Source organism: Lynx canadensis, chromosome C1 (genome assembly GCF_007474595.2).
Source record: "Lynx canadensis isolate LIC74 chromosome C1, mLynCan4.pri.v2, whole genome shotgun sequence".
Lineage (NCBI taxonomy): Eukaryota > Metazoa > Chordata > Mammalia > Carnivora > Felidae > Lynx > Lynx canadensis.
Genome location: NC_044310.1, coordinates 103,392,465 through 103,416,032, shown reverse-complemented (window position 1 = coordinate 103,416,032; position 23,568 = coordinate 103,392,465). Strand labels below are relative to the sequence as shown.

General features: G+C 49.8%; 1 protein-coding gene across 6 annotated transcripts in view; it reads right to left on the bottom strand.

The window, feature by feature from the left end:
• Window positions 1–2,630: 2,630 nt before the first annotated feature.
• BCL9 (BCL9 transcription coactivator) overlaps window positions 2,631–23,568 on the bottom strand; it is an 84,800-nt gene continuing 63,862 nt past the window's right edge. For 3 of the 6 annotated variants that reach the window (XM_030324457.1, XM_030324456.1, XM_030324455.1), the window contains 8 exons: window positions 21,450–21,541; window positions 16,706–17,018; window positions 15,177–15,493; window positions 13,768–13,957; window positions 12,727–12,880; window positions 7,697–9,938; window positions 6,174–6,434; window positions 2,631–5,069 (listed from right to left, as the gene is read on the bottom strand). In XM_030324457.1, coding sequence (XP_030180317.1) covers window positions 3,952–5,069; window positions 6,174–6,434; window positions 7,697–9,938; window positions 12,727–12,880; window positions 13,768–13,957; window positions 15,177–15,493; window positions 16,706–16,758 — 4,335 coding nt within the window. In that variant the 5' untranslated portion in view covers window positions 16,759–17,018; window positions 21,450–21,541 and the 3' untranslated portion in view covers window positions 2,631–3,951. The remainder of the gene's footprint in view (window positions 5,070–6,173; window positions 6,435–7,696; window positions 9,939–12,726; window positions 12,881–13,767; window positions 13,958–15,176; window positions 15,494–16,705; window positions 17,019–21,449; window positions 21,542–23,568) is intronic. The other 3 variants (XM_030324458.1, XM_030324459.1, XM_030324460.1) reach the window with 3 other exon arrangements.

The window sequence follows — 23,568 nt, the reverse complement described above, 5'->3', positions numbered from 1 at the left end:
CCCATCCAATTTCAACAGGCAGGCCTGTTGAAAGGTCCACCACCACCTTCCACCAGGAAAAATCACCTTCCCCTCTGGCCTGTTGCACCCTGTACCTTCACCATGGTAATGACCGTATTGTACTGTAATGATCAATTTCTGCACCTGTTCCTTCGTCCCAGCCTCAGCACGGTTCGGGACACACCGTAGGTGCTCTCTAGATGGTGGTTGCTAAAGCAATGAGTCCTTGTGTTAAATACAGCTTCCCCATCCTCGCAGCACTTTGAAAGTACTCAGAAAAGGAAATGACTAAAGTGTAGACTGTTCAAACGGAACACCACCACCACCCTGCCTGGGGTACCCGTGCCACTGGGGAGGAGGAAGGACTGAGGCCGAGAGCCTAGCGCCGCTATGGAGCTGCTGTGATTGTCCAGTTTACAACAGTCAGGACTGGCTACACCATCTGTGGGGCCCAGTGCAGAATGGCACTGTGGGGTCCCCTATCCAACGATTATTGAGAATTTCAAAAGGTGACAGCAGACCAAGCCCCAGCCCTGGGCAGCTGCACAGGTTTCCCATCCATGAAAGCTGGCCCTGGTGACAGCAGGGGAGTAGGGAGTCTGGGAGAAATTTTGGATGAATTTTTTAAAAAAGTAGCTTTAAAATCTGCAAATTTGTTTTAAAATTTCTATTTTCTCATGCCTCGCCCTTCACAAGACCCCCACAGTGGTTTATTTTCATTTATAAGTGTAGATCCTTTTAAAAAGCTTATTCTATTTCACGTTGTTTTAGGGAAAAAAACACCACACTCTGTTAGTCCTTAAGAAATAATGCTATGATCCACACCCCACCACTTATCCCCTGAGATGAAGTAACCCATCATTATTGCACATCCTCCATTTAGTCCTGAAATTGCGGGGAGACTGTCTGGGCTTTCACAGGATTATGTTAACATGAAATAACTTTATCAACCTTTTGCTAATTTTTAAAAATTAGTTCTCTGTGCAACAGCATCCAGTCCCTCAAATGTGATTTTATTTCACAGCATTCTTAGTAAATTAGAAATTGTTCTGTTCAAACCCCAAATGAACTTAGTTTATCAGATATCATCGTGATGAAATGTTGTTGGTATCTGCTGACAGTGTAAATGAATGAAGATTTATGAAGGGGGCTTTTCAAAACGGTGCGGCTCTGCAGCGGGCAGCTCATCTGCACTGCCGCACTTGTCCAGCAGGGGGCGGCGCGAGCAGTGCCACATTCCCGGCGCCTCCCAGCAGGGGCCACCCCGCTCTTGCCCTCCCGTGGCTCTCAGGGACAGTAGCAAGGGACCACGCACTATCAGTGAGCACAGCACCATCAGGTGCAGCAGGCAGTGGGGCTGCCCAAGAAGCCAGTCCAGTGGGCAAATGCCAGGTCCCAGCCTTCCTTAGGGCTCTCCTCTAACGTTCCCCATGCTTCACTGTTCCCTGCTCTCCTCTCTATGCTTCAAAGCCAGAGGACCTAGGAATATGGCTAAGTTCATGAAACAAAACCCTCATTTTTGCTCCCCTAGCATAAACTTTTCACCACGCAGGACCATCTGAATAGATCTGATTGTGCCAGAATCCTTAAACTTGAGCTCAGCTTTCTCACCTGCAAAGGAGATGAGTACCACCTACTTCGTAGGCCCCTCAAAGATCTGCACGAGAACACACATGGAGGGGACCGTGGGGGAGGTGCTCTCACGTTTGTTGTCTGGGGCTCCAGTGTTACTGAGAAGCCAGGGCTGCCGACGGTGGGAGAGAAAAACGGCTCTCAAACACCCTTCCCGGAGACAGAAACGGTCACAGGAAAAACTCCGGACTGTAGAACGCCAGCAGAGCCCAATTTGTCCAAGTTTGTCTGCAGCTGACTCCGCACCTGCAGCTCCTCACTTCTTCTCTCACCTGTGAACGAACACGCACACAGACGCCCACTCGCTCAGCTAAAAACGCCTAGGACCTAAAGAAATCCACACGCCGGAACAAATCCAAAAGCACAGAAACACGAACAGCCAGTCCCTCAGACGTGTACCTTGCAGGGTGCACGCTGCTGCGCTGGGGGGCCTGTGTGCGGTGGGGGATCGAACCCAGCACAGCCTGAGCAGGGCCGGGGGAGGGGAAGACGCCGACGAGCAGGCAGCAAGGAGGGGAGCCAGAAGGGACCGCAGAAACCCACGGACTGTGGAGAGCCGCGATTTGCAGGGACAGCAGGAATGCGTTGCCTTAACAAGATCCAGGGACATTTCACAGCTTATGCAAATGACTGCAAATCTACCTTCAGCCTTAATTACTTCACGCCATTAAACTGACTCTCACGGAAATTCCTGGGAAAGACCATTCTGGTAAAGAGGTGAATTGCAGCACTGGGGACGGGGGTTGCTCTTCTGCCGACAGCCTGGCTTTCACGACTAGGACAGGACCCAGTCTGGCAGGATAAATCCTCGGGGGCTTATTCCTCATTCCACCTCGTCCACAGGGAAGAGGCTTCACCTGGGCCGCTGTAGACTTTGCTAGCCTTCCTTTCCTCATCAGCCAACTCCCTACAAGGTGGAAGCCTCTGGGCCACTTGGCAGCCACCATGCCCCACACCGAACAGCACAGGAACCCAAATGAACAAAAAAGGCAATTGGATTTTGTAAGAAACAATATATTTTATTTTTCTGACACCACAGCTCTGGTGAGTGGTTTTGTACCAAATTTAATGGAGGTTACACAGAACGTTTTACGCATGGGAGGGGGAGGGCAGGGGAGGAACCACAAAATTAAAAACAAAAACAAAAACGAAATCCTGGATAGCTTTTAGCATCTGTTCCACTCCCACATCGATAAAATTCACTTGGGAATTCCTAAGAAAAGGAGAACAGAAAACAAGGTGGGCAGGGAAGGGCGTGTCGGGGAAGAAGAGAAAGGGAGCAGAAGACCGCCGAGCATCCCAAGCACAGGCCTTTCCCTCGCGGAGCCGGGACGACGCTCGGCCTGGAAGGCGAGGCTTTCATTAGATTTACTTCCCCAAAAGAACACCGTGTATTGCAGCTGCCAAAGGGAAAGAGGAGGAAAGCAGGGGTCACCAGTTGGGGGCGGGGGCATGGGAGAAGGAGATACACTTAACCAAGGAGATGAGGGCAGGGTGGGGGGCGGGGAGGAGAGGGAAACTGAGAGAAAAACATGAAGGTGGGTTTGCAGACTGGAAGAGACAGACCGTGCCGGAGAGCACTCGAACCAAAAAACAAACGTCCTAAGCTTCATTATTTTTGAAAAGAAAAATCTCCCCCCTCCCCCCACCCCTCGCTGAACTTAGTTCCTTTTTTTTGTGCTTTTCATTAATACTCTGCTCTGAGGTCGTAGTTTGGTTTTTTTTCTATACACTGGAGTTGAAAGAAAATAGTCCAAAGGTCTGAAGACGGATTCTCCACCTAAAGTAAACGGCCCAGCATTCCTGTTCTCCTCTTGTCCCAAAGACTAAAGTCTCTGCTAAAATCCCTTTTACAATATAGTACAGTACACAAAAAAATAAAGCCCAAAGCAAATAAAAAAACAAACAAAAACAAAAAAAAGAAACAAAACAAAAAAACAAAAACAAAACCAGAAAAGAATCCTGGGAGAAGCCAGTCCAAAGGACGTAAACATACAGAGAACGGTGCAACACATGACCGATGGCAATTCTCGAAGCACAGGCTACAGATTCCCAAAAGTAGGTGCCATCATGGGATACCCAAGTCCACAAAAATAATTTTTAAAAAATAAATCTTAAAAAAAACACACCTGTTGATTAAATGAATCATTTGTTTTCAGGTAAATCCATACATTCTCGAGTTCCCCCCTCCCCCAAAGCAGCCCTCGGGTCTCTGCTCTCCTATTGCCTGACCAACAGCACTCCCGGAACTCCCTCAAGGCAGCTCTCAGGACCCGGAATCTCATCTTGACAAGGATCGGCACATCCAATCTTAGCAGCTTAAAACATCATGTTTCCTGGGTTGCCAGGTCCTTGGCTGAATCCACCCATGCCCACGTCAGCGGCCATGCCCCGGGGCCTCATCTGTGGGGGGATCATGATGTTCTGTTGGGGTCCCATCATGCCCTGCATGGACATCATCATGCCTGGGGAGCCCACAGGCCCAGGGTGGGTGTAGAGCCCAGCAGGCCCCCGATCCTTGCCGGGAATCATGCCCACGGCGGCAGCCGGATTGCTCATCAGGGTAGGCTGGCCGGGCATTGTAGATTGTGCTGGTGACATCATCCGATGGTGAGGTCCCATCATGCCTTGCTGGAGAAAGGCTGGTGGTCTCATTGGGTTGTGGCCTGGCATGGATGGAGCCGTGCCAAGAGGGATGTCCGGAGTTCCCACTGGCCCTGGCCCTCCCATGCCAGGTAATGCTAGTCCCATTCTGGGGGCCTGTTCGCCCATCATCCCCTGCATGTGCGAAAACCCAGGCCCAGGCCCCTGGGGCTGTTTACGGCCTGGGACTTCCCCTCGAGGGAAATATTGCAGTGTCTGGCTAGGCTTCTCAGATGGAATAATGCGAGACAGATCAAACTCCGGGATTCCGGTGGCTCCAGGTCGGATGACCTCCTGCAGGTCTGGGTCTGTAAACACCGAAGGCATGCTGTTCCCCAGGACGGCGAAGGAGTCGGGACCCCCGGGGCCTCCAGGCTTGCAAAGTGCTGCATCTGCTGAACTCTGGGGCAGGGTGCTGGGGCGGCCAAGGGGGCCTTCTCCTGGGAAACCCATAGCTCCTGGGAAGCTGCCCTGCCCCCCACTGGGGCCGTTGTGAGGGAACGGAGCCTGCTGTGGAGGAGACTGTACTGGCGGGAAGCCCTGGGGGAAACCCATCCGTCCTTGAGGTACCATCGGAGGCTCCTGGGACCCATGCCCCATGATAGGATTGTGTGACATCAAGCCAGGCCCCATCGGGACCCCATGAGGAGGTATGTTGGGTCCCATGGCATTCGGAGAGGGCATCTGATTGGAGTGAGAGAGCGGCTGGGTCATTCCCATTGGGCTGAGGGTTGGCATCGGAACCACGGGGTTTGGACCTGAAATTCGAGGATTCTGTGTATTAATGCCCATCCCTAGAAAAATAAAGATATCAAAGGAATCACCTTAACCGAGAGCAACTTAGAAAAACTACAACAAATCCAATCAGCAACAACAAAAAGCCAAATGTGCAAGGTACTCTGTTGGGAAAACATACGTCACGAAATCCCTGCCCTCAACAAGATCGAAATGCATTTTGGAGCACAGACACCCAACAGCTCTACGAGAGGTTATATTTTGAGTGTCAAACTGTATGACGTAAGAGTATGTAGAAAACAACCAGGAAGAAAGTCTCCTGTGCGAAAAGTTACAAATTAATATGCAAACCAGTGTAGTCTTCTTCATTGGAGACATTTCATACAGAAAAAAAGAATCTGTCTGAAGTAAGTATGGTCCTCTTTGGAGAAAGAGGATTAATCAGTCCTACAAGTCCAAGAATTAGAAATAATAACAAGGAAACCAAACAGGCCTTTACCAAATGACATCTAGCATTATCTTTTTAGACTGCCTTACTCAGCGAGCATTTCACACTCTAGGGTGTATGAAACGTTAAAGAAACATAGCTTTTATAACAGAGAGGGAAAGCATGCAGTTTCTACTATAGTCTCTGAGACATTTAAGTATTTGGTTTCTCTGTGGAATTACTACTGAGTATGGTAAGGACGGTGCTTGCTAGGAAATGGGGGCTTTCCACCATCTCAAATCCCATGGCTGCTTGTAGTTGGAGGCTGCCCTTCCAGAAAAACACTTAAAAACTAAAGACATCCAATCAGAATGTTAAAAGGAAACTGCTTTCAGTCTTGCTCCAGGAGGACCCTCCCTACTCTGACCCTCAACACCCCCCCCACCACAAAAAGGGAAAAACGAACCCATCCAGGCACACGGAAGCATCAGAACTTCTATAAGTTCATTCTAAGAACCATCAAGAAATCTGCTTTCCAATAAGCACGGACTGAGTCAAACTAATACAAAATTGCTATCTTCCTCTAGTGCAGACACTTTAATTCTATCGACGGTATTCTTTCTCAACTCGTTGCACCTCCACCCGTTGAGGTCTGCAGCTGTCGACAAAGCACGCGTGAAGTCTCTCTTTTGTCTAACACGGGCTCCGTATCCTAGCTTCCATCCTGATGGCTTACCTGGCATATTATTCATTGATGGCAAGTTGGGAGAGCGAGCTGGAGGGGAGTCGTCATCGGAGCTGGCCACAGTCTTGATGGCGTCGTGGTATAAAGGGGTAGAACTGGGCATTGCGAACTTGGACATTCGAGACATCATAATAGACAGTGGGTTCTGGGAAAGGGTTGGCTCGGGAGGCATGGTGTAAGGTGTACTAGAGGGAAGACTTCCAGGGATATTCACAGAGGCAGACTGGCTGGCTGTAGGAGGTGGGGGGCCACCTAGAAGAAAGCAAAATAAAACAAAAACGGGCAGGGAATTAGATTGCTCTTGAAGGCTATCGGGCCTATGATTATGAACTAGCAAGGCCAGGGATGCGACAGATGAACAGGACAGTGTTATTAGACCCGGGACACGAATCATCAGTCTTCTAGTCAAGATCTGTATGTGTGCAGAGGGCAGACCGCAGCGCAATACGGAGGTGACGAATCAGCAGACGTGAAGACAAACACGCCAAGAATGGCTCAGACAGAACTTGAAGCTTGGGAAAAACACGGCTTACGGACTATTTCACTGAAAAGAACACGACGTAAGCGGGTCTTTCCCTTGCCGATCACAACTCAAAATTCAACTCCGGTATTTAGTCTGCTGTGGAGCCAGACTAGCGATCCGACCCCAGCCACCAACCCTACACATGCTCTTGATTAATTTCCACAACCAAAGCGTTTGAACAAAAAAGTTCTGAGGGGGCTGTCCCACCGTCCTGCTTTCATGACCTGCTAACCAATGGAGAGGGGCGCTTTAACTTGGTAGTATACGTTTTCTATCTTACTCGGAGTCTAGTTTTTCTCAAGTGGGGACAAGGCGGACCTAGTATTTACACCTCGGTGCTCATCTTCCACGGACCACCTCTGGTCCCATTCATAAAACCACCATCATCAGTGAGAGCTTCTCCTGGGAAGAAAATACTGATAAATTGCGGCTGATCTGTGAGAACAGCAGTCTACCAAAGAGGTTTTGGGAACTGCTTCTGTGGCCAACGTGTATTTACGAGAACCACTCAAATCTCCCAGCGGCCTCCCCTTTGTGCTTAGGATTATACTCAGAGCCTGTGGATGCGAGGGCAGCCCCCTCCAGTGGGTGGGCCTAGTATTTAAAGCAGCCACATTTACCCACCATTAAGGCATTTTATTTCACCAACATGTTCACCGTGCAAATGAAATTTGTCTGTGAAATGACAAATACTTCCCATTTTCTCCTCTTCCTTTTAACAGTCCCATCTGACACACATACTCTGCCCTGAGAGCCGTGTTTCTCTGCCAGGATAGGACACCTGTGCCTAACCCCGTGGAAGTACCGACGATGCACCCGGCCACAGATACGTCCGTCTCGGCGGAGGCCACCTCCGAGTGCAGAGCTCAGAGACATGTCTCCGGGCACCGGCTGCATCGAGTCAGGACACCAGCTTCCTCAAAGGACATAAACCAGGCTTTTGCAATCTCTGGCTCACAAGGGGCAACCGTGAGGACGCGAGCGTACTGACCTGACTCTACACTGCCCAGCATGGCTGGGGAGGCCATGGTGAGGGGTGCTTTATGGTTTGGAGGGATCCCGGGACTCTGGAGGGGAGGTTTTGGAGAGGAGGTCCATCCAGGTGACGGGGCAGGAAGTGATGGAGACTTGAGGTGAACAGGCGAAGCAGCAGCAGATCCCAAGACAGGGGGGGACTTAATGGACGCAGCAGCAGCCGGGCCCGCCAGCATGCCTGCCAGCTGCGATGGAGTCTGGGGGGACTTGAGGTTCCCCGAGGGTGAGCCCAGCATTGGTGACTGGACTTGGCACACCGTGGGAGACTTCAGAGGGTTGATGCCTGGGGAGTGCCCCTGGCTGCCTGCCGCAGATATATCCAAGGGCTTCCGCCCCAGGCCACGCTGCACTGGAGGAGCGGTGTTGAGGCTAGTGGGGTTACTGGAAGGGTTGAGAGGTAGTGCTGGCATATGACTGAGCCGGCTGTTAGTCCTTTGGTCGGGCCCGACTGGTTCTCTGAGACTCCGCAAGCCACTGTTGCTGCCTGGACCCTGAGACATGGGGAGAAACGGCCTGGGGCCCATGCCGTACTCTTGCTGGGGGTGCTCCCCAAACGGCAGGGGCACCATCTTCTGCTGAGCAGACAGCACGTCTGTGCCACCCGGGCGTAACTTCATCATCTCCTCAGGGCCCGTCCCAGCCTCTCTCATCTTCTGAGGTATCATCTGAGGGTTGGATCCCATGTTGACGTTCAGACTGACATCTCCCTTCATCCCACCGGGAACCATCCCAAACTCCAGTTCCCGACCAGGGCCCATCTGCGGGGGCATTCCTTTCGGAAAGTCGCCCCGAGAGGGACTCAGAGGGCCCTCGACGGGTATTCGAGGGAAAATGGGACTGCTCCCAGGCTCCATGTGTCGCTGGGAGCCGGGGATCAGCCTGTTCATCTCCATGCTGGGCCTGATGCTTTCCATGCTCATCCCTGGGGGGAGGCCCAGCTGCTTCTCCGCCAGCTGCTGTTGAAACATCTCTTCGGACAATCCTTGGGGGTTTGGGAAGCGTTCCCCTCGGCCAGGACCACTGAAGACACCCTGGCCAGGTGGGAAGTTTCGACCGTCTGCGATTTTTGGCACATCGTCTGGCCAACTGACTCCAGAAAGACCCGGTCTCGATGCTGGGTTGGGGACGTTCGGTCCCTCCATTTCAGAGTTGATCATTCCCGCAAACCCAGGGAGGCGCATCTGGCTCCCTGCCATGTTGGGGTGGGGAGCCATGCCCCTCGGGGGCAGAGAATGAGGCATGCTGATCCCATCAGCAAAGGGCTCTGCACCCCCCGGCCCCCAGCCTTCACCGGGGGCCATCTGGTATGGAGGGGGAGGCCCTCGGCCCACGCCCCGAGGCCCATGCTGATGGACCATCATGTCCTGGAGGGAGCACTGCTGCACGACAGCGTGCTCCTGCTTCCTCCTTTTCTCCTCGTAAAACTCCTGCTGCAGCTTCAGCCAAGCTATCTGCTCGGGGGTCATGTGGTCCAGGTGGTCAGGTCCCATGGGCCCAGACTGGGAGTTCATGGAAGGTGGAACCATTTCATCCGGAGAAAAGGGCACATCTCTATGTCCTTGAGGGCCAAATGGAGCTCCCACATCTGTCCGGGGCCCAGGTCCCTTCCCTAGGCTTTGGGATTGAGCCATCATGGCCTGTATCGGCCCTTCTGGTTTTTTCTGAGGTCCATCTAATACCCCAGTGTTCTGCTGGGGTCCCCCACTTTGTCCTCCTGTGAATTCTTTCTCGTCGGGGAAAAGCATCCGTTGAATATCTCGGAGCGTTTGTAAGGAGCGCTCCCGGTGCTCCAGCTGCTCCTGAGACAGGCCATCGGGGTTCTCTCCCAGCGCGGGGGGCTCGCCACTGGACGCTGGTGGAGGTGGGGCGGCTTTGGGATCTGCTGAAGAGCTACTGCTCCCCTGGGAGACAGGGGTCACCGCTCGGTTATTGGGTGTCGAGTTCGGCCCGGTACCATCTGGGGGCAGTGGCGTGGAGCTGGCGGGGCTGCCCCCAGGAGGGATCAGTTTGTTTTCTACACCAGGACTGTCCCGGTCCAGAGGACGCGGGGGTGCAGCAGGCTTGGGTGCTGGTGCCGGAGTGGGCGGGGTCGGCTGCAGCCTGGTATTCTGGGAAGAATTCTGGTCCTGGCTGGCCGGAGCTGGGGGCTGTGGTGGGAGGGGTTTCGGATCATTCCGAAGGGCAGATATCTGTGTGTTCTGAAAACAAACGAGATTTTAAAAAATCATTGGTAAGTTGTACAAAGAGGCGATGAAAACGGCAAGGCACGTTATAAAGGATTTGTCCCCGTCACATAAATCTACTCTGACATTTGCTGTACAGCCCCACTCTGGACATGGGGACGTTCTGATTTTTTTCTTTCCCTTTACTGTCAAATGGCATCCTCTTTCCCGTGCTGAAGATCAGGTTTCAATAACTTTATAAGCATGCCAGGGGGAGAGCCACTCTGCCAAAGTGAATACATTTGAGTATCTATTTCGAGGAACAGGTTTGATATCGCATGTACCGTGTGTTGCTGATTCAAAGAGAGATTAGTTTCTTGGTATGTGGGAGGCTGTACCTAACACCTTTTCTTTTCCCCGAAAGTACGACTGGGTATGCAGACTTCTCACTGTCAATCAAGAGGGCTGATGTTTTCAACCGAAAGAGAAAGTCCCTGTCACCGACAGCTCTGTACTCTCCCAGCTGGAGGAAGCAGGGAAGGCCGCTCAGTGTCGGCGTCTCCTCTGGCAGGGGGACTACCTAAGTACTCCTCTCCTTGAGTTTCCAGGGGGCCTGACATCTCTGGTTTCTGTTTTCAGTTTGTGATCACTGATTCCATATTCGATAAGAATTTGTACATTAACTGTAGTAAGATAATCCGCAGGCAGGAAGCGTCCGTGGAGAAATCTGAGGCTATCTAGCTCATGGTGTCTCTCGGTCTGTTCTTTCCAATAGTCGGCAGACCGCCCTTTCTATAGGCTGGATGATAGCCTCGTTATTATTTATTAAGTACCAGAGCTACACTAAGTCCTGCAATAGGTGACAAGGATGCTGTTAGTGCCTGGAAGAGGGACGTGTGTGTCCTGGGTCTACACCCTGGTGCTGCGGGAGGTACTGGAGGAGAACCGAAGGGCCCTGCCTACAAACCCCAGCTCAGGGATCTTTCGCCAGGCTCCAGGGAGCCGCATGATCCGTTTTTTGATGTTCATTCGCTCCTACTTGTTCACTCAATCCAGCCTGCATTTCCAAACCCCTGCCTCCCCACTGACTCTCTGGAATGGTTCCCTGTGTGCACATTTGTACACGACTCGTCATGTGTATCTCCGCATGGAACAGTTTGTGTTGCATAAACACAAAGACTATCCTCGGGTGTTCCCGTTCTGTGAATATGTATGTAAATGTTTCCCTTGCAGGTAGCCACACACATATGTCTGCAGACAGAGACCGGTTCGGGGAAGGCTGGCTAAACCTGCGAGGGCTCTGTGTGCTCCGAGTGTCTTCCATGTCCCCGCCTCCCTCACTGGAGCGCGGAGGTCACCTTCATCCTCCTTCCAGTGCCATTTTAAGTTTGCCTTTGGTGGCCAGGTTTTGTTTGTTTGTTGGGGGGTGGGCATGGACTCTGTCATGTGACCAGAACAGAGGAAGCACTTCAGTGCCACTTTCGATTTCAGATTTGGAGCAACGGCAATCTGATTATTCCCAATTCCAGCTCCTTCTCCGACTCATTTCAGTACCAGAGAAGGTGGAGGTGAAAACTGGTACAATCTGTCATCCAATCCATCAAATGTTAGTCTGCACTACAACGTACCCTGTGCATTCCAGATAATATAAATCTTAAACATTATATATGTGTATAAAAGGTTTAAGTATCAATTAAAAAACATATATATATATAAATTTAAATATTATGTATGTCCACCTCTATCCTTCTTGACTAGAAGAGATGTATGAGCAGCGCGAAATGCCTTTTCTAAGTCTAGCAAAGCCCAAGCTCTGCTATGTCAACAGAGAGGGGCTTCGTTGATAAACGACATAGATGAAAACTTTATCTTGAATTGCCACTCCAGTCATTTAATGTCACTTAACTGTTCCCATGTCGAAGACCCAACCCAGCGCTAGATCTTAGGCTTCCTGAAAGCAGGGACTGTGTCTGGAACCTCTTAGTGTCCCCACGGCACTCGCCAACACCTGTCCCAAGAAATAACTTTTGGTTCCATCTGGAACGCTGTCTTGAAGCAACCATAGCATGCTTTTTCTAATGTGGTTTGCAGCAGGCACTTAAGTTCCAGACAGGAAACAGACTAACGTTTATTATAATTTTGGAAATATCAAGCGATTAAAAGCACTCAATGGTCCTCTCACTCTGAAATACATGAGGATCATTCTGAAAGTCACTGAGACTGTAATTATGGTATTATCAGCATGTGCTCCAGGACTGTGGCTTTAGTTATTCCTTTTCTGTTCTGCAACTAACTCAAGAACGTTTGTCAGTTTTTAGAAACCTGTCCCATACACAGGGTCTGAAGTCAGCTTTTCCCAGAGATGGTTAGTTAACATGAAGGAAATCTAAGTCTCCACATAACTCCTTTTTTATTGTGTCTTTCTCTCCCAGTAATCCATCAGTATACCAGCATGCTGATAGAAAAGGCCGGTACAGGGGCGCCTGGGTGGCTCAGTCGGTTGGACATCTGACTTCGGCTCAGGTCATGATCTCGCGGTCTGTGAGTTCGAGCCCCACGTCGGGCTCTGTGCTGACAGCTCAGAGCCTGGAGCCTGTTTCAGATTCTGGGTCTCCCTCTCTCTCTGACCTTCCCCCGTTCATGCTCTGTCTCTCTCTGTCTCAAAAATGAATGTTAAAAAAAATTAAAAAGAAAAAAAAGAAAAAATAAAAGGCCAGTACAGTGTGATCCGCCTGAAGCCACACAGCACCAGGACTAGGTGTCCAGAATGCAGCTTACACCATCAAGACTACCCTCCCTGCCAATGACATTCACCGTCTCCCACCTGTACAGCTGCTGTAGAGCCTTTAAACCACACTCCACTTCCAGAATGGCCTACCAGAGGGGCTGTGCTTCGCTCTGTCTTGCTGTTAGAGATGTTCTGGATGTGGAAAGTGACGATAGTTTCAACCTGGCCCTTCAACACAGCTTCCGCAGCTCTGCAGAGACGAAAGAGACGCATACGCTAGGACGTGCTTCTATTTCACTACCTGTAATTCCAAAACGTTTTAACCCCAGACTGAACTTGTACAAGGGGAAGGAAGGCGGTTCCGTGTAGACAGCCACCAGAAATGTTGAATAAGAATCGAGAAACACAGGGTTTTCATTATCTGTGTCTATCACTTACCACCAGACTTCTGAAATCTAATGACAGCCATTAGCAAATCTCAAAAGAGGCATGTAAAAAACCTGAGATTTTCTCCTTCAAACCAATGTCCTGTGGTAGGTGTGTTTTTATGGAATCCTAGTTCAAAATCCCAACCACGAATATGAAATCTCACAATACCTAATGATACTCTAAGGCTGTCAAAATTCACTTTGTATGTATGCAAGGTACAGTCACATTTTTTATAAATTAAATAAGTAAAAAATCTGCTGGTCCATCCACCAGAGACATAGGTACCAAAACGTTCACCGTAGTTATCTCTATGAACTCCAGGCAAATTTTTCTTTTTAGTTATTCATATTTTCTAATTATTCCAAGATAGACCTGTATTACTTGTGTTATTTAAAAAAGGATGCTAAATCACAGAAAAGTGTATATTGTGTAATTAATCTCTTTTATGTTTAAAAAAGATCTACATGTATATTACAAGCATAAAAAACTTCTGGAAGGAAAGCCCAAGTATCATTAGTGGTTGCCTCTGGGGAGAGAGGGTAAGGAGGTTTAATATTTTATTTTACTTTACCCCTTTCTGTCCTGTTAACTTTAAGTGATCATAACACAGTCAGGGGAGGGGGGAAGGAGTAGTCCTCAGTGGGAATAAGAACTTAGGTGTCCAAACACACAAGCCATGCCAACAGCAAGACACAGCCATTAACTTACTTATTGGCCATCTCAGTAGAAAACACATACACCACTTTGGCGGGAGTCTTCTGAGCAGGTGTGGGCTCTGGGGCAGTAGTCTGGCCATGGGAGGGGGTGGAAGACCTGGGGGCCGTAGCATTTGACGGGGTCATCGAGTGTGGCGTGTGCTGGGAATCCTGGGACTTTATGTGGTCAGCAGAATTACATTCTAGAAGAATGAAAAGATCCGCGTCATGGAGAGAATAAAACTTCTTCTGCCAGCATTTATATAGCACAAGCCCACCTTGAGAATTTCAAGGAGGAGGCACCTTGCTAACAGGAGACCTCTAATTTTAAAAACTCTAACACACTTGCCCCGAAATGATGAATTACAAAGCACTCCTCCCCCACCTCCTTACTTCTCTAGGGCGCATCCTTCAGATATCAGCGCAAACATCCCTCCTTCCTGGAAACCTTTTTGGAACCTCTTGGACTGGATGCCCCTGTGGGTTGAACCCATAGCCCCCACATTCTCTGATTTCAGCATTTGTCCAATTTGATTGTAATCATTTAACGATGTGCCGTCTAGGTGTGCTCACATCCTCGGGGACAGCAGCTGCATCCGTCTTGCTGACCGTGGCCCCCCAGCACCCAGCACAGCACTGGCACTCATGACAGGCCTCCCCACAAACACCCGAGGGAGGAACGAAAGACGGGGGACAGTCACCAGGTTTTCATCTCTAATTTGGGTTGGGGGCTCACACTTCCTCTCCTGGAATGCTAACTTCATGCTCTGGCCTACAGTTAGGATTTTTGGTTTTACACTAGGAGGAAAAACAATTAAAACCACAGCCATTGGTCCCACATTTCTCCTGGCTGGCTCCACTGTGGGGCCTCCCCTATGTCTCCCCCAACGTAGCCACTCATCCTGCCACACTGAAATCAGCCGGGACAAGCCCACACTAGTGCCAGCGCTAACCCTCATGCCTACAACGCTGGCAAGGTGGGAGCCAGAGAGCACAAAACCCACGTCTTAGAGGGTGAATCTGACAGAGAAAAGGAAGGGACGCCAGGAAAACTGCTCGAGTGCGGGCCACTGGGGTCGACAGGCTGGAGCTGCCGGTTTGATTCTGGAGTATAAATAGCACAGAGGCCAGACACATCCATAAGAACGTGGTTAGGACCACGGAACGTCCTACTGTAACCCCCAGAACACCTGCATCATCAAGAGCAAGAGCTCCTCAACAAAGTGGTTCCACACTGCTCTTCACAGTGAGCAGGAAAATGAGAAGAAATGGTTCCCTCTTAATAAGCCGTGACAACGCCTGAGTCTGATACCTACTCTCCCCACTCGGCTGCTATTAGGCTCTCCGGCATCCAGCAATGGCGGAGGCCTTCCCTCGGGAATACCTACTTCCCTCTGAGTCTCAAAGATCTTATAGACATACCTTTAATGTCAGAGTCATCGTTTGGAGTCCCAGGATCTCTCTGATCAAAGGAGTCGGCGGAAATACTTCGCTCCCTTTTCCCCTTGCCCTTGGCACCATTTCCAGCCCCATTCTTCAGCCCCATGCTCCCACCTGGGCCAGGGGGTGCTTTAGGGGTATGGCCCCCACTCTTGGAGTCACAGGGGGATGGCTGGGATTGGCTGGCTGAGCCCCCCTGTTTACCCTGATTGGAGAATTTGGAATCCAGCTGGGGGTTTCCAGATGGGGACATCACTGTAGGGGGACGGACCATCACCTCCTGCTTTGACTTAGGGCTACTAAAAGAGACAAATAATAAAGAGAGATCAGATGCCGGATACAGCTGGGCAGCCCAAATCAGGAAGAAGCAGTTTCTAGGAGCGGGTCAAGGAGACACAGAGGACTAAGTAACTACCCCACCTTTCACTTCGGCTCCTTCCTCACCCCCTCCAACCCCACTCTCATCTCGGAGCTATCGACAGAGAGGAGGGTCAGGCAGAGTGGCCTGCCAGGTCTCAGGAACCCTAGAGTCACATGGGGACCCATCTCTAGGGCTTCTGTCAATAAAGGACAATGGTTTCTATGTACATAGAGAAGTGACTCTCACACTAAGACTAGCTCAGAGTAAACAAACAGGCATCGTTAAGATCAAAATACTACCCACCCCCTGGCTGATGACAAGGAACAGCTGTAACGAGAGCCTAGCTTCCCTGCTGGAAAATACGAGCAAGACCCGGAGAGTACACGAGGAAACCCGCTGCTGAATGGCAGGTTAGGGAAACCCTGCCAGACACGAGTCCCTCAAACAAGCAGTATCGCACGCCAGAGCAGATATGCTAACCAGTGCCCCAAGGGATGTGGAAAAAGTTCTTTCAAATATCCATTTAAGGGGCCCCCGGGTGGCTCAGTCAGTTGAGTGTCCGACTCTCGGTTTTGGCTCAGGTCACGATCTCACAGTTGGTGAGTCGAGCCCTGTGTCGGGCTCTGTGCTGACAGAGTGGAGCCTGCTTGGGATTCCCTCTCGGATCCCCCCACCCCACCCCCCGCCTCTCCCCTGCTTGTGCTCTCTCTGTCTCTCTCTCAAAACAGAGAAAAAAAAGTTTCAATTTAAGTACTGTGGAACAGAGGAGAAAGCTTCACAGCGGGAGTCCAGTCCAGGGCTGGTGTTTTAGTCCTAGGATCTCAGGCCTCCTCACCATTCCAGACCTTGGCTTCCTCACTCGCCAAGGTTAGCACATGGTGCTGGGTGAACTCTAAGGTCCTCTCCTTTGCGCTTTGGGGAGGGGGCGGGGGTGGAGAGGCACGGTCGGAGAACAATGGGCGGAAGAACACCAACGGACGTCTCTAACAGAAAGCCCGATGGCACTATAGCCCTTTATTATTCTGTTTTCTCCTCTTTTCCCCACTCGAGTCTCATCTGCGTCCAATCCAAACACACCGTTCCCTCAAGGAGTGTTCATGGTCCACCTGCGACACCCCCAGGGGGCAGCCGGGCAGGCTCTAGCCCTTACCTCTGTGTGTTTCCTGATGGAGAGTTCCTCACTTTGGGGTTACTGGAATGCATTGATTGAAATCCTGAGCGTGCAGTCACAAACAGGGATGGGCTCACCGAGTTCCTCTCGGGCTGCAGCACAGACAGCTGCTGAGGGCAGTGGCGGCGGCCGGCGGCTTGCTGGGCGCGGCCCTCAGCGCTGGCCACCTGTATGCCTTTTTCCTCTTTGCTTTTCTCTGCTGTGGAAGTGGGTCCTTTCCCCTTGCAGCTCCGGCATCCTCTGGGTGTGTGCCTCCTGCTGCCAAAGGAAAATCTCGCATCTCCAGGGCACACTATGGGAAAAGGCCACCCAGAAAGACATAAAACACCCTTACAACAGGATCAAGGTTACAGTCTAGCCAACTAGACGCGGCGGCTACATCACTCCTGGGCTTCCAACAGGGCCAAAGGGGGAGCGGTGTTCATGCTCTGGCGAGAAGGCAGCTAGAGAGTGACAGGACTCTCTGCCAAGCACACGGGCCTCCCACCAAGTATCATGTACCGGGCGTCGGCAAGCACACAAGAAAAACATTTCATCTTCAGCCATATATTCTCCCTTACGTTTCTCCACTTCCAGATACAAACCCACCCAAAACGCAGGTTTATCTGCTCTTTTCAAAACAATGCTTTGAAACCACAGGGTACTCCCAAATCCATAGCAACTATCCGGTGTTTCGCCTCTGATGGCAGACAACGGCACTGAAATGTAGCAAACCCATCCCGATTTCAAACCACGAAACAAATTAATCTGTTTATATTCTCGGGACCTCAGGGTAGGGAGACATTGGAGGAGGTCCTTCTGAGATCGGCTGCTGAGCCAATACCAAATACAATCAGTTCTGCCCCCTGACTTCCACGATCTTTCTATTAAATTATGCCAAGGATGTGTCTGGAGTTCTCGCTGTTTAATGACAGGGACCGTAGGCATGGCTAAGCATGGGAATGATCCATCATACTGAAGGTAAAAGAACATCTTTGGAAGCTAAGATAGTTTTTGAGCCAATTTGCAAGGCTAATTTGAAGCATAAAGGTCAAGAAAATATTCCCAAACCTAGCCAGAGAGCAAATGAGAACGCCCTTTACTTCAGGATGCCCGGACTAGTTCAGGGACAACCAAAACCCACTTTCAGTCACTGATCCTTCCAGGGCAGTTCCAATATGGTTTTCGGGTAACCGCTGTCCCCTCTACTCTCTTCTGATAGCTTGGCGGGACTTCTGATAGCTTGGCGAAGGGGCCCGGGACTGAGATAGAAGGATGTAAGATGCGGGACTCGTGGCTGAAGAATCACAGGGAGGCAGAAGTACCTCGGGTGTTACCACTTACACACACTTTGTGGGACTCCAGAACCGGACTGGAGATTGGGAGTTGTTACAGGTTTTGGCGCCGAGTCTGATCACGGTCAAGGGTTAAACATCCATGCCTTCCTTTGGAAATCTGCAATAGTCTCAGCTATTTTACCTGAGACGCTAAAAGGAATTTATGGAAGTTCTCAGTGCACACAATTACTTTTTTTTTTTTTTTCTTTTTAAATGATGAAGTCAGGAAAAACTAGAAGAAAATGGTATGGAATGTTTTCTATGCCGACCCCCGGGGGGAAAAACATCCCAAAAAAACATTTTGGTCTTGATGGTATTTAAGGTTGTACTTTTAGCCCCCACCACCTTCAGCTTTTTTTTTTTTTTCAGTCTGAACTATAAAATTGATCGTGGTTGTCAAGTCTGACATACATAATCATAAACCATTTTGTAACCTCTCACTAAACATCAGGAATCCCTGGTAACATACAAGTAGCTACTGAATCTTGCATGGACAAAGCCATCAGAAAACATTTACCTCAGGAACAGAAAAGTAGTTACCACCAAATAGTCCCCTTCTGTAACTTCTGGTACTTTCTGTCTGCATCACACATTCTAGCACTCAATCATATGTCATACTGAATAGTCCTATGTGTATGTTTTATCTCCTTATGAAGAAAGACTATGTTCTTTGAAGACAAGAATCTTGTTTTCAAGTTCTTTGGCTTGTCTATAATACTCAGCATGATGTACTAAGATGTGATCGGACCCTCAGTGACATACTCCGTCTGCTTCTCCCAGAACAGAAACATCTGGCATTTGTGGTACACTTTCTCCAAAGGAACTCAAAACATATTACAAATATCAAATCGCCTCAATCTGCCAGGCCTATCTTTAAAAAAATATTTTTTTAAATGTTGATTTATGTTTGAAAGAGAGAAACAGAGTGTAAGTGGGGGAGAGGCAGAGAGAGAGGGAGACAACAGGATCCGAAGCAGGTTCCAGGCTCTGAGCTGTCAGCACAGAGCCTGATGCGGGGCTCGAACTCCGGAACTGCAAGATCATGACCTGAGCCGAAGTCGCTTAACCGACTGAGCCACCCAGGTGCCCCAGTCTGCCAGGCATTTCTGATGAACTGGTAGCAAAGATGATTTCTGATAATAATACTGTGAGCACACAACACTTTTATCTTCAAAGTACTCCTAAAGACAGTTTCTTATTCTCACGAGTTTCTCAGCCTTGATGGATGGGCATTTTACAGGTGAATGGAGGGAGCACATGTGAACGGTGTGCATGGCTTCTTCCCAGGTTTGCAATCGGTTCTCCCCGACCCTACTCTTCATTGAAGCCACCTCCTCACCATGACCTTACGGGCGGAGAGACAGCATGAAGGCTGAAGCAGGCATGTGGACTCCCTGACTGACGGGGAACAAAATCCCGGGTTTTCAAAACCCCTGGATGAGCCAGGGGAGTAGTTGAAGTCAGTCACCCTAGCCTTAGCCCGGCAAAAGAATCCACCAAGTGTCTCATCATATAGTTCCAAAGACTACAATTTGGCTCTTGGGGGCCTACATTTGCAGGCTGGTGCTCAGCTGTCATTTTAAGGACTGGAAAAGGTCTTCCACAGAAGATGATTCATTACAGCCACAGAGAGACTTTTTCCTCCAACAGAACTCAGGCTTCCAACTTGAAGATCTATTCATTCAATGCTTCTCCCTTTTCTTCTTAGCTCATATTTAAAATTCTTCCTAACGAGGTATCAGGCACTCTTTCAGGCAAGGCCTGTACATATTAAGTCACTGACCACAGCGCCGGGAGGCAGGTACCCCCACCTGTTTGAGAGGTGAGGAAACTGAGGCTCTGAAACGTTTAGCCGTTCGCCGGAGCGAGTTGGGTCATACGTGAGTTAGTCATATGCGAGTTAGTCATACTCTAGTAAGTGGGAGAGCTGGCATTCGGCCAGGCCCCCGGCTGTGCTCTTCATCACTGTCAAGATGGGGACTTGGTGGACAAGGTGAGCTAGCGCCCGGAAGACAGCGCTTGGCGGCACAGTATCAGCCTCTGGGTTAACTGGTACTACGGCGACCATCACTGTCTAGCAAGCTCACTCGCTTATCCTGCCCAATGGCATATCTTGTTCCTCTTCAACTGTCCCCTTCCACCCTGCCCTCCCCTCTCTCAGGGCACGGTCCTGCCCAGGACTTAACAAGGAGAAAAGAAGTCACCAGGCAGGACGTGACGTCGTCCTCACCACCAAGTCTGCAAACCTGTTTTCACGGTGCCCACCCCCTCCTTCTTCTCTATCATCGAAACAGAGAAAATAGCCCACTTTTCCTCAAAGGTCAGTCCCGCCACAGGCGGTCTAGACCCCATCCCTTCCAGCTTTCCACGAGCGCTCTCTCTCTCTCTCTCTCTCTCTCTCTCTCTCTCTCTCTCTCCTTGGGTCTTCCCCGCTATCTGCTGCGTGCTTCCAGCCACCACGCAGACACGTGGTATGTCTTCCAGCGTTGAACAGAGACCAAAAAATTACAGGAAAACAAGGCATGTTGTTAGTCCCTCTCAGAGCCAAGTCTCTCCACAGAGTTGACAAGACACGTGGTTTTCCCTTCCTTACTTGCCGTTCACCCTTTATCCATTTTAAACTGACTTCCACCCCCCACCCCCACCCCCACCCGCATCACAGAAACCACTGTTTTGGTTAAGGTCACCACTGGCCACTTTTGTAACCTCATCGGACTCCACCTCTTAGTCTGCCAGCTGATCACCTCCTTCTTGGAACTCTCCCCTCTCGGTTTCCAGGCCGCCACACTTCCTTGGTTTCCCTCCTGCCTCCCCAGTCGCTCTCCACCTGCGCCCTGTGCCAGCCCCTTCTCCACTCAGCCTCTACGACTCAGAGCTCCTCAGAGCTCCTCGGCACTCTTCTCTCCCCACTCTGTAAGCTCTCTCGGAGCCAATGACTCCCAATTTCCCATCTCCAGCTCAGCTGGCGCCCCGCAGACCTGCACATGCAGCCATCACCTTGACGTCTCCCTAGATGGGAGAGGAACTCTTCACCCCTCCCCGACGCACCTGCCCCTCAGTCTTCCACACTGTGGTCAATGGCACTTTCGTCCACCCAGTCGGTTCTTGCCGGAAACACGGGAGTCATTCCCGACACGTCTCTCCCTCACCACAACCCTCCGTATGGAGTCTGAATATTTTTGCCGAATGCCTGAAATCTCGGCTTCGGGATTTCTTCTTCAGAAAGGGAAGGCAGGGGTCAAGGGTGATTTGTTTGGTCACCTCTGTGTTCCCAGTGCTTACTACAGCACCCAGCATGTGGTGTCTGCTCAAAAAATATCTGTTGAACAAAAGCCGAAGTTTTTCCCCAAGATCATCTTTCTAAGCCAGCCAGCTTCTCTAGTGCCACCATCCATCAGGCTACTCACCGAAACCCCAAGGGTCACGATACCGCAGTGCTCATCCTGGAGGTGAGGAGCCGGGGGAGTCCGGGAACCCCTTTCTCAAAGGTGACCCTCACCTGGATGAGGATGAAGAAAAAAACTTCTAAATGGATTAAAAAAAAAATTTTTTTTTACATTTATTTATTTCTGAGAGCGAGAGACAGAGCACAAGTGGGGGAGGGGCAGAGAGAGAGGGGGACACAGAATCCAAAACAGGCTCCGGGCTCTGAGCTGTCAGCACAGAACCCGACGCGGGGCTCGAACTCACAAACTGTGAGATCATGACCTGAGCCGAAGTCAGATGCTAACTGACTGAGCCACCCAGGTGCCCCTAAATGGATTTCTTTTAAAAATCCACTATATCGTGTTGTCACTGAACACCTTAAGAGAAGAACAGATTTCCTATTTATTCTAGAATACTAGGTTGAGAGGCTGTTGTCACCTCCCAGGTAAAGGGAATCAACTTCCAATTTTTTAAAGAGTGTGTTATCCAATCTACAGACATCTCAAGGCCCTAGGCCTTGGGACTCTGCCTCTTCCCCAACTGCACGTTTTATTTTCAGTGACTGGTGAAATACTAAGAGCAAATAAAATCAATGTTTCTATTTTTTAAATTTCTGGGCATTTGGTAGGAGAAAAACACCGCTCCCATTTTTGCTTCTGTCCAGTCCTTGTTATTAGGGAGAAGTGAGAGCTGGCTGGGAAGGCGGGAGACACACAACTGGAGACATGATGCCAAAGGCACAGAGCGACGCAGCACAGTCCTCCCCCTTCTCAACCGGGTTCTGCATCACAAGCGTTCGGCAAGCACGGTTCACATACTTTCGGGAGAACTTGGGGCCAAACAACCTGGCCAGATGATTTCCTCTGACTGAGTGCCTACTGTGGCACAAGGCTACATTGACTTGAGCTAGGTAAGTCAATAAAACAAGCTACTGGTCAAGCAGGACAATTTCCAGTGTGAGTCCTTGTAAAACAGAATTAGAACCCTGAGCCTCCCCCCTTTGCCCAGATTTTATAGTTCTGAAATTGCAAGGAAGAACCAAGTTCCAGCCTGTTCTAAGGCCACACTACCTCGGAATCTTTAAAAGGAGACTCTACAAGGTGGTCACAATGTTGTAAAGAAATTCACAAGTTAATCTGACCAAACTCAGAACCACCTCTACAATACCAATTTCCATTCCTCCAATGATCCTTTCCCACTTTCCTGCTCTAAGAAGTCAAGTTTATTACAACTATGTCATGTTTAACAAATTTCATTTCTACACTATGACCACTGCTCCATAAAAGGCAGAGTATCAAACTTAGAATGTGGAACGAAAAGGCCGCAGGATTCCATTCCTAGCTCATTCTTGACTTCTGGCATGCCAACTCCTAACAGGCTTCCTTGCAGAAAGAGTACACAACAGGAAGAAACACTCTCTCTCCAACATGTGGGGGAAAGACAACTAGGCGATAGGCATGTGCAAAAAATCTTGGTCCACACAAAATACTAACGTTGTGTTTTCATACTCGAAGGGTCAAAATGCCTCTAGTGCCCTGCAGGCCAACAAACCTTAGGCAAGCAAATAAACACTTCTACCAAACTAAAGAGTCTTGGCAAAATGTAAACATTCAAAAATGAACTTCAACTATCATTTGGAATGATGGCCACCCAAAGTAAAATGTCAGCACAGATGTCCCTTCTTTGTGAAATTCTCCTTGATTCCCAGCTATCCCTAGGCATGTCCTCTGTGGCCCTTCAGCGTCATAGTCACAACACTATTACACCTTATAAACTGTATCCCTGTTATGTGGAGACACAGAGCCCCCTGAGAAAAAGGGTCATCATCTCAGCACCCGATGCCCAAGAGAAACTCAATAAATACTGAGTGATCCAAGGATTATAATGAGCTTGGGGCTTAAGTTTTGCTACCTTTGGCTTGTATTTACACAGACCGATGAAGACACGCTAAACACCTGTTTAACGTCTTCCCACCTGCCTTTCCCATGAGGTGAGCAATTGCAGAAGTCCCTGCTCACAGGAAAGTATAAGGTGACTACACTTACAGTTTAGACTTGCATTCGACTTGATGACCTTTGCCTTGGGAACTGTTACAATAAT